Source organism: Brassica oleracea, chromosome C3 (genome assembly GCF_000695525.1).
Source record: "Brassica oleracea var. oleracea cultivar TO1000 chromosome C3, BOL, whole genome shotgun sequence".
In the NCBI taxonomy this organism is placed as follows: Eukaryota; Viridiplantae; Streptophyta; class Magnoliopsida; order Brassicales; family Brassicaceae; genus Brassica; species Brassica oleracea.
This window is the reverse complement of record NC_027750.1, coordinates 61,336,012-61,353,571: the sequence shown is the minus strand read 5'-3', so window position 1 is coordinate 61,353,571 and position 17,560 is coordinate 61,336,012. Positions and strand designations below refer to the sequence as shown.

At 30.1% G+C, this 17,560-nt stretch overlaps 1 protein-coding gene across 1 annotated transcript; it reads left to right on the top strand.

The window, feature by feature from the left end:
* Positions 1-6,554: 6,554 nt before the first annotated feature.
* Positions 6,555-8,412, top strand: LOC106335305 (CBL-interacting serine/threonine-protein kinase 6-like). The gene has a single exon (XM_013773789.1). The coding sequence runs from the start codon at positions 6,852-6,854 to the stop codon at positions 8,148-8,150; it is 1,299 nt and encodes a 432-aa protein (XP_013629243.1). The 5' UTR covers positions 6,555-6,851; the 3' UTR covers positions 8,151-8,412.
* The last annotated feature ends 9,148 nt before the right edge of the window (positions 8,413-17,560 follow it).

Below are 17,560 nucleotides of genomic sequence, written 5' to 3'. Positions count from 1 at the left end.
TAAATATTTTTGATTCAGACGACTTCCTAGACGACTTACTTGTAAGGCGTCCAGAACACTTTAATATTTTTAGCGGGAAATTAAAATATTTTTAGTGGGAAACTAAAATAGAAGACTTCTCAGACGACTTACAAGTAAGTCTTCTGGTTTAAATTATTTAAGCTGGAAAATACTTTTTTTTTAATTTTAGGCGGGAATATTTGGACGACTTACATGTAAGTCGTCTGTTTTAATTTCTTCACCAGACGACTGAAATGTAAGTCGTCTAGACCCTAAACATAACTCCTAAACTTAATTAACTAACTAAACACTTCATAAAATCAAATTAAACTTCAAAAGTGTTTACTATACACAAAAATAAACATGTATAGGTAAAAAATTAATTTTTCAAAAAAACATTCAAGCTTTCCAAAATCTAATCCTAAGTATACATACAATATTATAACATATGTTGTCAAACCCTAGACCAAAGAATACTATGATTCACTACATACACTCATCTATGTTGAAAATAATTCAATTTTGTTATATTTTAATTTATATCACTTAAAACTGTTTATAATTACATGATTTTAATTTTTCGCTTATCAAAATATTTTGTAAAAAATTTATAAATTATTTTTAAGATCAGCTACACCAGAACACTTACTTTGAAGTCGTCCAGACGACTTCCAACATCTCAGACGACTCAGACGACTTACTAGAGCTATATTCGTAAAAATGACTTATGTTTTTTTGTTTGGTCACAAGGGGCTGGGGTGTAATTTCACAAGGCTTTTAGGTTAGTTTTGCATTTGATTCAAGTTTGAGTATAGGTTTGGGGTTAAAATCAAGTTGTGGGTTAGTTTTGACAAATTCCCCAATAAATATTTTATTATTTATTTTTGAGTAAGATATAAGTTTATTAAAGATATGATAAATAAAAAACATGTTAATGTATTAATATAAATCAGAAAAAATTATCACCAAAATTTTAAATTGTATAAGATGAAGAAGAATAGTAGTTTATATAATTTTAAATTTGTAATAATATTTCAAAAAGTTACTTTTATCTAGTTGTTAGTGTGCCTCTTTAAAGGGGTATCACAGCACGGTTTGAGTCCTAGAATGAACATATTTTAAAAAATATATATATATCAAAACGACGTCGTCTTATCTTGTTAACGGTTGACTAACTTCTGTTAGAGTCAATGTAGATTTAAGCACGTTTTAAGAAGTTTTTTTCTTAAATTATAATTAAGTTGATGCCGGTTTTGGCACTGACCATTTGTTCGGGTCCTATTTGGCACGACTGAGAGTGTTGGGGTCGAAATTGGCATTTTTTCTCGTATATCAAAACGACATCGTTTTATCTTATTAACGATTGACTAACTTATGTTAGAGTCAATGTAGATTTAAGCACGTTTTAAGAAGTTTGGGAATTTTTTTCGAATTATAATTAAGTTGAAGTCGTATTTGACACTAATCAATTGTTCGAATCGTATTTGCCACGACCCAAATTGTTGAGGTCGAAATTGGCACTTTTTCCTGCATCGCAAACACATTGCATCATGCATATATGTGCACATATTACTGAATATTTTATGAATAAATCGATATTTTATATAGGAATCAAAGCTATATCATAATACTGAATTTCTACGGGTTTTGTCATTGTCTAGTGGCAGTCGAGACGTCTTTGTTCGTCATAGGAGAAAATATGGAATTATAGCACATACAAGATGCTATAATATGTTGGTGTTGAAGAGTATGAAAATTAAATAAATAATGTATATCAATGTACAAAATTATTGCATTAATAATTCATATTGCAAGTGATGCCTGCATGCACAGTACATGTTCATTTTTGCTTTGACGCGCAATTAAGTCACACGTGTTTACTTTCTGCTGGTTCTCCACAAACAAGATTTGATTCCTAATGAAAATGGTGATGAATCGATGATGACAAATAAAACTTTTATAACAACAATACTAACTAATACATTAGGCCATCAGTACTATTAGCTAAGAAACTTATTAAACTTCTCGCATGAAAAATAATGTTAATCAATGAAATGTCAACAAATAAAAAGAAATTTTTCCGGTGTTTCAAAAAAAAAAAAAAAAAAAGTTTTCCGAAATTTTATGAAAATTATCTCAAACAAGATATTTTCTCCCTTTTTAAATGGTCATTTTATATTTATTTTTATTTTAGAGAGATTCTTTATAAGACTCGCTAATGAAGATGTAATTAAGATTCCAATCTTACAACAAAATCAACAAAGTTGGCTATGAATAAATACATGTTTTGTCAATCTTTTGCGCAGTTTATTTATGATCAATCTAAAACTATAGGAACAAATCGTAATTTTATAAGCAGCATCCAAAATTGACATATTTTCAGAAAATAATCTTGTATAAAAGAAAGAAAATGAGGATAGTGTGTGCGTGCGCGCGCGTTATAAATTTATTTATTAGTCAAGAAACATGTGTTGTGAAACCTTTAAAAAAAAAAAAAACATGTGTTGTTAATTACTTGTTTTGTTCAAAGCTAAACAAAAATAAATAAATTGCTGTGTTCGAGGAAAGTTCTCATTTCATTTTCTTAACTTAGTTTGACAATCTCTAATGGTACACAAAAATGTTTTTTATATTTCATTTTAAAATAGAATACCTCTAATATAAGATTGGATTTGATTCGGTAGTTCACTCTATAATAAAGTGAAATATAGAATAATATTGTTTTTTATTTTAAATATTAAGTAAAAAACAACATTACTCTATATTTTACTCTATCATAAAGTAACTATATTATATTATAGAATGAACTATTAGAACAAATCAAATTCTATAATAGAGTTATTTTATTTTTAGTATGAATTATAGAAAAAAAATTGTGTTTCATCGGAGATGCCCTTGCGTCATTACTCATTATTATCGCATTAGTGAATATATCATCGCCAATCATCTCAAACGGACTAGCAGCTAAATACCTGAACCAGCAAGTGCCTGCCCATCTTTTGTTTCTTTGCGATTGTTTCTGTTTTTGCTTCTCTCCTTTCTTCCTGTTAAACTAGCACGGGAACATGCATTATTTCAGCAAATTACAAGACTGATGCAGCGTAAGCTTTATAAAATAGAACTAGAGATTTGTTGATTCTCAGAATACTCGGAAACTAGAATAATCACAAAGATCTTATTTAGTTTAAAAAAACCTAAGATCAATGTCTTTTAAATTCGTTGAAATCACCAATGATCTACCGAAAATAAGGAATAAAGAGAAATCTTTTAACTTTTATTAATCAAATCATTAACTGAATACAAACTCAAACCTAAACGACTATATATAAAAAGTCATAAAACCCTAAAAACATAAAAGATAATTATCTAAATAATTAATAAAACAAATAATAAGATATTTGAAAATATTTCAAATACTTATCTACATCATTTTCTCTGGATTAGAGAAGATTTGCCTTCGAATCTTAATTGTGGTCTTCAGTTTCAAAACTTTGTCCATAAGAACCAAACTTTTCTTTTTCTTTCCTCTTAACCTTCTTCCAATGATAAAATTCTTCACGTGCAAAATAATAATGAAACACTTCATCAATGTTGACTTTGGCATGAGGTTGTACCATGTGTATCATGAAGAACCGTGGACTTCTAACCTTATTCTCCACGATATAGCAAAACATATTTTCAATTGTGCTTCGTTTTTTTCAAATTATTGCACTCTCGACGAGACCAAACCAATTATCTTGGAGAGAAAATTCATCTCTCCGTCTGTCCATCTTGTCACACAACTCATTGTCTCTGTCTCGAATCTCCAACAATCTCTATATAGACGGTGACTTTCGACGAAATGATCCACCATGATTCAAGAATCGAGTTTTGATTAAAAAACCAAAACACCAGCTCTGATACCACCTTTATAAAATAGAATTAGAGATCCGTTGATTCTTCGAATACCCGGAAAACTAGGATAATCACAAAGATCGTATTTAGTCTAAGAATGCCTAAGATCAATGTCTTTTTAAATTCGTTGAGATCACCAATGATCTACCGAAAACAAAGAATAAAAATAAATCTCTTAATTTTTATTAATCAAATCATTAACTGAATACAAACTTAAGCCTAAACGGCTATATATAAAAAAGCCATAAAACCCTAAGAACATCAAAGATAATTATCTAAATAATTAATAAAACAAATAATAAGATATTTGGAAATATTCTAAATACTTAAGTTCACTCCAGCTGCTTAAAAATTCATAGGTATGTAGTTTACATAAATAGAAACAACTAGACGTTGTTACACAAGAAAGATAATGACTGAAAACTCTTATATATGATCTTGTTACATTTTGTTTTGTGATTTGTTGTATGAGATTTTTGGTATCCACACACAAACAACAAACTAAAACTATCACAGCAATTATGAATTTATGATGCAAAGTAATTAAAATGCTTGCAGGGGACAGTATTCTTCAGAGATGGAACAATGGTGCCAATATGCAATTAAGTGTTTAGGAATTGGGCGCATCGTTCAAACTGAGAATATTATATTTTGTGCAAGTAATAATATTGGGTCATGCTAGACTAGAGACCGTATTAGTTCGTTTAGAACATTAACAAGCAAAGTTGTGACTAACTGATCATCGATGATGATTGAAAGGTTATGGCATTCTTGCGTATATTTGTCTTATTCAAAAAGTTTAATTTAATTCTAAACAAAGTCGCCGTTTTAAACTCAGATTCGTTTAGGGATAACATAAGAAAAAAAACTAAATCAAATAGCTCTTATTTTCAAAGGATTATAATTCTTTTTATTTCTTTCAAGTTGTTCACTTAATACTATAATTTGAGTATACGGCTCCATTTGTTTACTCGTGTATGCAATAATATTTAGGTTGTCTCCATAATATCATGTATATCATTTGACCTTTGATTGATACCGATACAAGAATATCTAAACAAAAACAATATAACATCCTTTTCAAAAAAACAAAACAATATAACATGATTTAAGAGCCGGTTCTTATCTTTTTTAGTTAAAAATTAAAAAACATATTCTTATATTACACTAAAAACTTCACCCCAAGAACCTCTAATAATCTTGTTCTAACATCGTTGAAAAGGGAAATGTCGATTTTTATTTTTTTTGTAACTGACAAATGTCGATTTAAATATGTCTTTTCCCATACATGTCAACAATAATAGTATATATACATATTTTATACAACGTCTTTTCCTGTGTTTGTGCAAGTGTATGTCTCTCAAATGAATTATTAACGAGAGGCAACAGAGAAGACAATGAGGGACCCTCGTGAATGCGAATATTTATTCACAAGCAAGTTGCTTATTAATAGTTTAATACTATAATTTTTGGTTGATATTTTTATCCAACACCTACAAGAAGAGAAAGCTGTTCGAATGCGATCGACTTTCCAAACTGCTTTAATTGCACATTGTTTTGTGTTGTTTGCTAACTGAAGAATGGACTTAGAAGCAGCAGCATCATTACCACAATTGTTTTCATTTAGTTGTTAGTGACAAGTAAAGTTAGAAGAAACTATGTGTATAGGGAAATTTGGGTGGTTAATATATTATGCACTTTTGATGATATGAGGTAAAAACTTTCACTAGAAAGTTATAATTCTCCTTCAATAAACGGAAAGTATGATAGAAAGTTATATGGTATGTAAATATGTACGTATAACAAACAGCATACATATCTTCTTTTGTGTATAATAATGGACTTTTATATATACTTCCAGCGCAAAACACACATAACATCTCACTGATTCATAGTCTCTTACTGAAACATATATTTACAGTTCAATATCTTTTGACAAGTTAAATTTTTTTTTTTGATAAAATGTCGTTAGAATATGAAATTTTGGTTATCAAGTCAATTTTCAGATAACCAAAATTTCATATTCTAACGACATTTTATCCAAAACAAAATCCCGATAGCCAACTATTTCAAAAACCGGTCTCCACATAAACTAGCGAAAATAACTTCACATTTTATCTTCTGTCTTCGTGTACAAAATAACAAAGAGGTAAGTAGATAACCCTAGACTCACGTACATAATGGTCCACAGGGACCACAACAAACCAGGTCCTATATTATGATACCAATATACTACTTGTTAAATAAAAATTTCATCTATGTAGTTAAAGAATTATAGCAAAAAAAATTGCAGTTAAAGAAACTTGATGAAATTAAATACATTTATGATACTCCCTCAATTATCATATGCGTGGTATGCATGCAACTCAAGCGGTAAGTAGGCAATCAACGAGAGATGTGATAACTTTCCAAGAAATGTCTACCTTATCGAGTATCAAAGACTAGCCGGGGTAGAATAGTAAACTGTTATCTCAACCGGTAGTATAAGGACACGAGTCGTCGTCCCTCTCAAATAATTGATAATCACGAAGCCGCCACAAGGCTCCACACACCTGTGGGGGCCAATTCACGGAAGAGTAAACGGTGAAGTTAATCACTCACTACTAATAAGGGCACTTACGTAATAACAAAATCATTAAGATCTATATAAAGACAACTCTTTCTCTGCTTTTGTCCGGTGAAAAGAAAAAACAGAACAACGAGTTTCGTGTTTCACTTAAATCTTGTTTTCATATTCTCTCTCTATACTGATTTTGAGAAAAAAAAACTTGTAAGGGAATGCAGAGAGATGGTCGGAGATTCGCCGGTGAAGACTAAGCTTTGTGATCGGTTTAACCGATCTGTCGGCGGCAGAAACAGCCACCGGAAACACGTTGAGGACGGGTGATTAGTTCTAAACACCAAAAATCCAAAGCTTAAATCTTTTTTTTTCCCTTTTTTTTTTTGGTTAAAAAACAATGGTCGGAGCTAAACCGGTGAAAACGATGGAGAAAGGATCTGACGGTGCGGGGCTTCTCCACGGCCGTTACGAGCTAGGTCGTCTCCTAGGGCACGGAACGTTCGCAAAAGTTTACCACGCATGTAACGTAACAACGGGAAAAAGCATGGCGATGAAAGTCGTGGCCAAAGAGAAGGTCATAAAGGTAGGCATGGTGGAGCAGATCAAGCGTGAGATCTCAGTGATGAGCATGGTGAAGCATCCCAACATCGTCGAGCTCCACGAAGTCATGGCCAGCAAATCCAAGATCTACTTCGCCATGGAGCTAGTCCGCGGCGGCGAGCTATTCGCCAAAGTCTCCAAAGGAAGGCTACGCGAGGACGTGGCGCGCGTGTACTTCCAGCAACTAATCTCCGCCGTCGATTTTTGCCATAGCCGGGGAGTTTACCACCGCGATCTCAAACCGGAGAATCTGTTGCTTGACGAAGAAGGCAACCTTAAGGTCACTGACTTTGGTCTCTCGGCTCTAACTGAGCATTTGAAGCAAGACGGGCTTTTCCACACGACTTGTGGAACTCCGGCGTACGTTGCGCCGGAGGTTATACTGAAGAAAGGATACGACGGAGCTAAGGCGGATCTGTGGTCGTGCGGTGTGATCCTCTTTGTGCTTCTCGCTGGGTACTTACCGTTTCAAGATGATAATCTTGTGAACATGTATAGGAAGATTTATAGAGGAGACTTCAAGTGCCCTGGATGGCTTTCTTCTGATGCGAGGAGGCTCGTGACGAAGCTTCTGGATCCGAATCCGAATACCCGGATCACCATCGATAAGGTTATGGACTCGTCTTGGTTCAAGAAACACTCAACGAGGTCCAAGAACGAGGCTGAGGATCTTGATATCTCTGTTCATAAGTCCAAGGAAGAGACTGAAACGCTAAACGCGTTTCACATCATTGCGTTGTCTGAAGGGTTTGATCTCTCGCCGTTGTTTGAGGAGAAGAAGAAAGAGGAGAAGAGAGAGATGAGATTCGCGACTTCTCGGCCGGCGAGTAGTGTCATCTCGAGCCTTGAGGAAGCTGCGAGAGTTGGGGATAAGTTTGATGTGAGGAAGAGTGAGAGTAGAGTGAGGATTGAAGGGAAACAGAATGGTCGGAAAGGGAAGTTGGCGGTGGAGGCGGAGATATTCGCGGTGGCTCCGTCGTTTGTTGTCGTGGAGGTGAAGAAAGATCATGGAGATACTCTTGAGTACAATAACTTTTGCAGTACGGCTCTTAGACCAGCTCTCAAAGACATTTTCTGGACTTCAACACCTGTTTGAATCTTTGTATGTTTATGTTTGATTTTAGATTTGGTTCGTGATTCTTGTTCTTGATTCTTGAATCGTCTGGATCGTGTATAAAGGTTTGTGTCTTTTGATTATTTGTATGTTCTGTCTCGTTGTTGTCGATATGTTGCTTCACGAAGCAGAGACTGTTGTGTGTGTGTGTTCGTGTTGTTCAGAATGGTGTCTTAAAGATTCCATATCAACAAATGATATTTATGACTCTTTAAGAATGTTCAATAGTCAATTCTTATGCACTCTCATTGTCTGATTTATTTTTGTTTTGCATTACACTGGAATGATTAGACATCATCATCATCTTTGTCTAAACCTCTTTCAATCGGAATTGGTCCAGTTTATACTAATGTCTTATTGATACATGTGTTATTCTGTTGCGTCTCGACATAACTCATTTGAATTTGTTTGCGTTTAACTTTATTGAGTCTTACTTCCTATGTACACATAAGAATTATCAATTATACATACCATTTTATAAGATGATTAGTAAAGTCATTAAATCCAGTCTGATAGCTTTAGCGATTGTATTACAGCTCAAACGTGATATAGATTATATGATTAGCGATGGCTTTGATTTTTTCATCAACTATTGAATGGGGATAAGTATTTACCTGATTTGGTGAAGATAATAAAACAATGGAGTAGAAAAGTTGATGGATCCTGATAATATTAAAAGGAAAAAGGAAGACGAGGTGGGCAACAGAACAAGAGTAGAAACTGCATGATTGTGATGGATGTCTCACGAACCATATTATATATTATCTTATCTGTTTTACATCTTACTAGTAAAGTTCCTTTTTCATATTTGACATGTGAGATCAATCATGAAGATGCAAACCACCAACCCATGAATTATTACTTCAAAGAAAATAATTGTGACATTAATATTTGGAAATGTATAACGTCCGAGTGCCATCAAATTTCTAACCAAATACAGACTTTTATTATTGACATTTTTTTTGATCATTTAGAAAGCCATATATTCTATTTCGTAAAACTTTATATGATGATAATATGCGGTTTTGATCAAATATCACGTATACATGTATGAGTTTCACCTGTCTACTATGCTCTAGTGATCTACATAGGATGTAGTCATGTGGACACAGTCGTACTGGGGGTTCTCAGTCACTTTTAGTTGCTGTTTTATGTCGATTGATAACTAGTCTGTCACTGATTAACAGATAGGCAATAAGGCCCGTTGATGACAGAAAGTTGTGGTTCACCTAATTCTTTTCCCCTACAGTCTGTGGGTACTAGTTTGCTTTAATAATCATACAAATCATTAGAAAGACTTAAAAGAGTAATAATTCTATAAGAAAATCTTTTCGCATTTAGGACATCATATTAAAAAGAGCCGATAATTGACGATTATACTGTATTATTCTACACCGTATACAGGTCGGGTACGGAGAACCTGTCGTTTAGGACATCTCTGACTCCGTTCTATTTTCTCCTCTAAAATAAAGTTTAGAGTAAAAATACTTCAATGGTACTCTATTTTCTATTCTAAATAGTGCAAACCTATTTTTTATTCTATATATAGAGTAATTTTTTTTTCATCACTCTATTTTTCACTCTAAAATAGAGTACCATTGGAGCAACATCCAACTCTATTATAGAGTTACTCTATTTTAGAGAAAAAAATAGAGTAAGCCATTGGAGATGTTCTTAGAGCATCACAATTTTATACAACCATTTTAGTTGTAAGTAAAACGCTACAAAATTTTTTATGAAGAATAAAGAGATATTTCCTAGGAAAACACTAAAAATAGTTCTATCATAAATATAATACACAAAGGTTAAGATAAAATATTTCATTAAAAATGTAAATAATCATTTATATCTCTATAATTAATTAATATAAACTTAGGATTTAGATTTGAAGGCTGCGGTTTATGATTTTTTTAAAAAATTATTATTTAAAATTCAAAAAATATTTTTTAAAATAGTTTCAAAAATAATTTTTAGATTTCAAAATCAAAATTTGAAAAGAAAACGAAAAAATATTAAAATGAATAAAAGTTTGAAATGAAAACGTATTATTCAAAAATAATAATATTTTTTTTGCTATTTATTTAAATATTGTATATTTATATATATTAACAAAATAGAAGTTGAAAAGTCTTTTACCTCTTTAATAAAACATTTTGATAATTTTTCTCCTTGTTGTTCTTTCGTTGAAAACTCATTTTAGTGTCTTTTTGAGAGAATTAACCAAAAAGTAGTTAAAATCCGAACGTGTTCAAAATTTTGGTCTCTAGAAAACCGGAATGGAATCCGATCCAAACCAAAATATTTCGGGTATCTAAATATATCCAAATCAGATTTATATTCTTAAATATATTAGTTATTTTTTTGTTTTAATATCTAAATTATATAAGCTATTTTGAAGTTGTCCACACTATTTGAAAATATATATTAATAGTCAAAATTAAATATCTAAAATTGTTACACAATACTCAAAACAATAAAAAATACTTAGAATAACTAATGATTTTCCATCCGATTATTCAAGTCAAAACAATTTTTATATGAAGTTTAAGTATTTTAGAATACGTTACTCAAACTTATGTGGTATAGATTTTGGAATTTTTTAAATATATATAAACTTTAATTTTTAAAAAAATAATTAAAATGTCTAAAATATTTAACTCAAAAAGTTTAAAATCCGAATAGATTTGAACCAAATCCGAATGAGTACGTGAATGCATATCCCTAAGGAAACTAATTGAGAGGGATATATTCGATTTTACTAGTGGCTGATACTTTTAATTTGGGAAGTTACATTGCCGGGTTGTTAAACATATGCACGTGGGATCTGTGGGACAAATGGGTATGAATTTCGAGCCCTTCATGTTAGCATGTGCTTGTTTCTAAAATATAAAACGTAAAAGACACTCGGAATAACCAAAGCAAAATAAAGTATGATACACATGAACGGTTTTAGGTACTCGGATGAAATATTTGCTTTAAGCCCTAAATTTTAAAACGCTAATCTTTATAGATCGAAACTATATGTAATCAAATATTTTTATTAATATTAACCTAAAAATGTTTGAATTTTTAAATTTCGGATCCGGTATTGGATATACAAATACCATCCAACTAATATAACATTCGAAAACCCGACTATATGTAAGAAAACGATATGGAATTCATCATTTGTAAAAATTGAGGTGTATTTGAAGTTTTTGGCTCTTTTTTTACCAGTTCGTTAGAAATGACATGATTCAAGAAAAAAATTAACTTGTCTAGAGAATAAGTGAGGAAACATCTCATCTTAAGTTCAACTATTTATTTTGAATTTGTTTAGGGTTTATGATTTGTTTGTATGTTATAGGACTATACTCTGACTTTTCAAAGACCCGAGTTTGTTTCCACACTTATTGGTATACCCTAAGGGTCTAAATGAAGCAAAAGGAATAAATATTTATTTTTATTTTTTTTATTTTGTTCCTATTCATTCGTTTACTACTTATTCTTATTCCTATTTTAATAGTCACTAGTTAGAGCCTAAATTTAAATAACATTTATGTCCATATAAAACAAAAATTACGATTCTCCAATACCAAATCTCTTAGCGCATCTCCAGCACTATTTCATTTTATATTCCAAACATCACTTTAGAGTAAAATATGTTCCAACTCCACTCTATTTTCAACTCCAAAATGAAGTAATTGCTAGAATTACTAGTAATCAATCATAGCCTTTACTCTATTTTGGAGTTGAACTTTTTTATTTATAGAATGATCCTCTAAATTTTGAATGTTTTTATTTCATATTTAAATAATATATTAAAATAGTATAAAATAAATATTATATTTTATAAGATATTATTTAATAATTTTACATAAAATTGCATAAACTAATCAAAATACCAAACTAAACATAAAATATATATAATAAATATAACATAAAATAAATGATTTAATAATAATCCGGTGAATCATTTATGGAATTGCCTGAGTATTGTCTAAACAATGAAAACGTTCGATTTCAAAATTTTCTTGCCCAATTTAAGAAAATCATGGATAAAGAAACTCATTATTCATTCTTAAATGCATTAGTTGAACATTTGTGAGAAAAAATATATTCAAATATTCATTATCAAACCAAAATATTTTATCATGTATATTTTTATGATTTATTGTAATTTTAATAAGAAATGTTTAATTTAAATAAATTATATTTTGTGGATTTTTTATAAACATAAGATATTTATGGGTTAGTTGGTAAGTTTTTGTAAGTAGAAGGTGTTAGTAACAATTATTAATTAATTAAAAATATAATTTTTTAGAATATTCATTTTTGAAGTGAAAAATGGAGTAATACGTTGGAGTAAAACCCGATTCCATTTTGGTATTTCGTTATTTTAGAGTAAAATATAGAATAATACGAGATGCTCTTACTTGGCCTCATTTGTATCTCATTCTTTTTTATAATTTTGTAAATGATTTTTGTAAAAGACAATGACAATAGTTTAATTATATATTTGCAAACATAAACACAAATGCTTACGTTTGAAAAACAAATAGCTACTCTTTTTCATTACTAAAAACATGTAATATAGTTGGCATATTGCACTGTGGAAGCAAGCATGTTATGAGTCTTATGGCTTACGAGACACATGTGATACAGTTTGCTTAGTCCCACCTAAAGTATTTCTACACGCATTAGATATTAGATGCAGAGAATAGAGATTGTTAGACATACGAATTGAGAAGTGGTACAGCGTACACCATGTTGGTGAAAGGCAAAAGGGGAAATATAAATCGTGGACAAATGAGATGTAGATAAGTGTTTTGTCTACAGCTATGAAAAAAAATAAAGCGAAATAGCTTTTGAGTTTTCATGGCTTTCGGAACTCGAGATGTCCCTAACTAGTTTTCTTCTTTCCCATCATCCGTTTTTAATTGTTCAAAATTCTTTCACATCATCATCTCCCAATTTTCGTTCCTTTTCTTGTTTGTTTTAACTCTTATATACACGTACAAGTACAGTGCCAAATTTTATCACGTGCGAAAGAATCCAAGGAATAGTACTTGTGTTGTCGATTCACTGCTAATGTTTATAGAACGGGGAAAAGTTTATTTCTAACTGAATTTTTACATAGTATTTACTTCTTCACGATCATCTTTTTGCAGTTTTCTTCACGAACATTTTATCACTGATTACCTATGTTCCATAGAATCTTGCATAGAACCGGAAGCGGATACTCGGACGCAGAATCGCAAAAAACAATTTTAAAAAAAAATTTAGAAAGTGATGCGTTGGAAGCTAGAGTATATCCAAAAAAAATAAAAAAAATATATATATATATATATATATATAACATTAAAATGAGTTTATAAAAATTATGACTAAAGATATGTGATTCAAAATAAAACCACTTATTCATTTTTAATAATTTTATTCCATTTAATTGACTTCATATTTTAATTATAAAAATAATAATAGGTGTCTGCAAAATCTCTTATAAAAATTATAATGCACAAAATAATTTATAGTATTAGTTTTGATATATGCATATTTTGTATTTTCTATATTTAATACTTTTAAATTTGGATGTTATATAAAATAAAAACATAATTTTATTTTCTTACTTATTCATCACACTGAATTTTTAAAATGAAAGCGTGATTTCTAAACGAATTGCAAGCTTCCAACGTGTTTTAAAACAGTATTTTTGGAAACTTATTGAAACTTATAGGAACTTCCACAAGCTTTCAATTTCGATTCTGGTTCCGAAGATCAAAACGTACGTCTAGTGAAGCTTCTATGCTCCCCAGGTGCTTACACCAACAAAAAAAAACATTTTAACAGTGCTAATTTATCATAAACTAAATATAAATTCAATAGAAGAAATTTATTTATATTAATAGTGTAAAAAATATGTATAATAAAAATGGATTTTTAAAATTTTCGTTAAGGTAAACTTAAACTCAGTCAATAGTAACTTAAGCTATTTGACTAACCGCATATTTTGGTTATAATACAAATAGAACATTATTTTAACGTATTATATTAGTTACAGAATTATCTTTCTTCTCTTTTAGACACATGTTTTTCTGTTTCTATTGAAACTTCCAAAATTTTAAAATTTCAGTGGAAGAAAATAAATTTTGAACTCAACAGTGTAAGTTTCAGTGGAAGAAAGTAATAAATTTGTCCAGCAGAATAAAAAACAGTTGGGATTTTAGTTGACAAAAACTGTATCATATGTTAAAATATTCACTTCGCTTTGACTAAGCGGTTAACATGTTTTCGTTTGATTTTTTTTTTGTGTGGATTCAATTCCTATGAAAGATAAAAATTTAATTTAAAAAGGTTAATTTGCTGTAGAACCAGATTCTCAACGAAAATTAAGAATATGTCAATGATTTTGATATAATTAACTCACTAATGTTTAACACTTATTTTATTCGGTTATATCCTTATTATTTGGAAATACTTAGTAAAAAAAGAGAGTAAGTGATATTGCATGGACAAAAATGAAACACAGCTATTTACTATTACCTTACGTAATGCAAAACACTATATATACTTATTTACCACATATTTATGCATTGTAAACAGTAAAATGGATGGTTAAAAGTGAATGGTGGTATCTTATATAAAGAATGACATGAATTTATGCTATATGAGATCATATTGATAGTGCTACAAACAACATGAAATACATAATCGTATGGTTTGAAAGTTTATGAGTGTTCTATTTCATATCGCTAAAATAGTATAGATCTTCAATTCCATTCAACTTCTAAATACTAAACCTATAAGAACCCCTAAATACTAGACCCTAAACCCTAATCACTAAATCTTAAATCCAAATATAATCTATATAATATTTTGAAATATGTTATTTTTATATATAAGATATGGTATGGATCATCTACAAATAGTATGGAAGATTTAGTCTATTCCATTTACATTAGCTGAGCACTAAAATAAAATAATACGAAAAAGATATCGCGTGTTAAATTCTGATTGATCATATTTGAGATGTGAAGAAATTTGTCAACAATCTTATTGACTAAACAAATTTTGAGAGTTAAAAAACAAGGAACAAAGGTCGAAGAAGTTGATCCAATAGATGCTAAAAGTGTTTTGGTATATAAGACATAAAATACGTTGAATATCACGGTAACTTATTTTTAGTTATTCGGTATATTATTAAATGTGAATGTTGTACATTGCAATTTCCCTTTAAAAAATAGCTAAACGACATCATCTTAAACGTTGACGCCACATCAATTGATCACGGTCAACATATATTTGAGCACTATTTCAAAAGTTCGTATAGTTTTTTAAAAAGTTATATTCTGGTCGTAATGAAATACACATTGTTATATAGTTTGTGAAGGGAAAACATAACAGAAAATCATCCATTTAAAAAATAAAATAACATATTTTATTCTATTTATTTATTTATTGTGAGTTTTAGTGAGTTTTCCCCTACTAAAACTACTCTTAGATCCTTTTTTTTTTTGGATTGTTCTCTTTTAAAGCAGAAAACAGTGCATCCCATTAAAAAAGAAAGCCCTAATCTGATTTTATCCTGAATACTTGTTAATTTGGAGATGCAACATATTTTATATATTGGTCATTCATGCTATATATTTATAACTTCAATTTTTGTTTCTTCCTACTCTTTTATCATATAGTTTCTCTATGATGTTTAGAACTTTATTTTTTCTTTCAACTCTTTTGTCATATAGTTTCCCCATTCGTCTTTTAGGTTAAAAACACACTTCAAAATCCGGAAAAATTATCAAATGCCTAGCCGTTTGCTATCTTATGTGATGGTCCACTTGGGGCCGGTAGATGCAACGATCCTCATTCAGTTGAGAATCAGGGCTTTGGGTAATGTTGCGACGTCACATGTTTTTGTGATTAATCGTTCGCTATTTGAAGATTTGGAAGTACGATTTGAGTCTTTCTTAGATTGGATCGTAAGTGGCAACTTCGATATCTTGCATAGCATTTTATCAAAAAAAATTAAGTTTGTCTCTATCCTTGTATTCCTTCGAAATTTATGTGAGGTCTTAGTTTATCAGTTTGCACATTGTGAATTGTACAATGTTGCTAATATTGTTGTATTCGCTTAAATTAGTAACGAAGAGATTGGTGAACAAAAAAAAAAGAGTACTAAAAGAAAACACGCGGTTGGTGAACATAATAAAAGGCCTTCAAATGTCGACAAAGGTACAGACCAATACTCAAACGCAAAACCGAAAGCATACAAAGAGAGTCAAGTGGTGGACATTCAATCTTCTTTAATCGTAAAATTCAAACACAAGACAAAAATAATCACAATTTCACTGTATTATATACTCTTTTAGAAATAATCCAACAAATGGTACAAACCATTTACAAAAGGCATATACAATTCCATATAGAATAACTCATAAGAGTATACTTATTAAATATCACTACTTGGATTGGAAAAAAACATAAAAATCACATAATCCAATGGCATTTGAAACAATTTTGACAAGACCATATAACATTTTGTTCAGGATGTAGAGAGATGTATATCCATTTCAATCAAAAAACTTCTAGTCATCCAAAAAGATTCGGTACTTAAATATTATGATTGTTAAATATATACTGTTTTCTTTAAAAATAAAAAAAATTGCATTTCATGCACCAAAGCTTAGTTTGATACCAAGAATCCAAGTATGTTTAATCTATGTATTGTTTATATTGTCACAATAACTCTAACCTTAAAAATAACTTATAACTTATAACTAATGTTATTTAATTATTTAAAATTTAGTTGTTTAGAATTTTTTTAATTGAGGTAATTTGTGTTGATTTTTAATTTTACTATAAAGTATCGTACTGTTATTTATTTATAAAATTTATTTATCTTGGATGAAAAAGTGTAAATTTTTAATGTTCTTTATGTATAAAATTTATTTATCTTGGATGGTAAAGTGTATCTTTATTTATTTGATTTGTTTTTTTCTTTTCAGCTCATTTTAGTTTGGTTTATGGCTTAATGGATCAAAATCAGTGTTTTAAAAATTTGTGTGGGCTTAAGTGATCCGTTCAGGTCGATAAATCGGACGATTTTTTCAAATTGATATTTTAAAGCGTCTAATCACAATCTAGCGATTTCCCTGTTTGGGAACGCGCTAGGCGATAGTCAGGCGGTCGGGTTGGGTCTAGCACCTAAAGAGAAAATCGAGGATTAATCAGAAATTATACGGGATAGAATTTTTAGACCATTTACTATATAAAACATGTTAATATTTAATTGTGTATAACATTAATACATTTTTATGTTTAAAATTGTATAAAACACACAAATAGAATATATAAACTTAATATAGTGTAATTTTTATCAAAATTATGAATATAAATGATATTTATAAAATTTT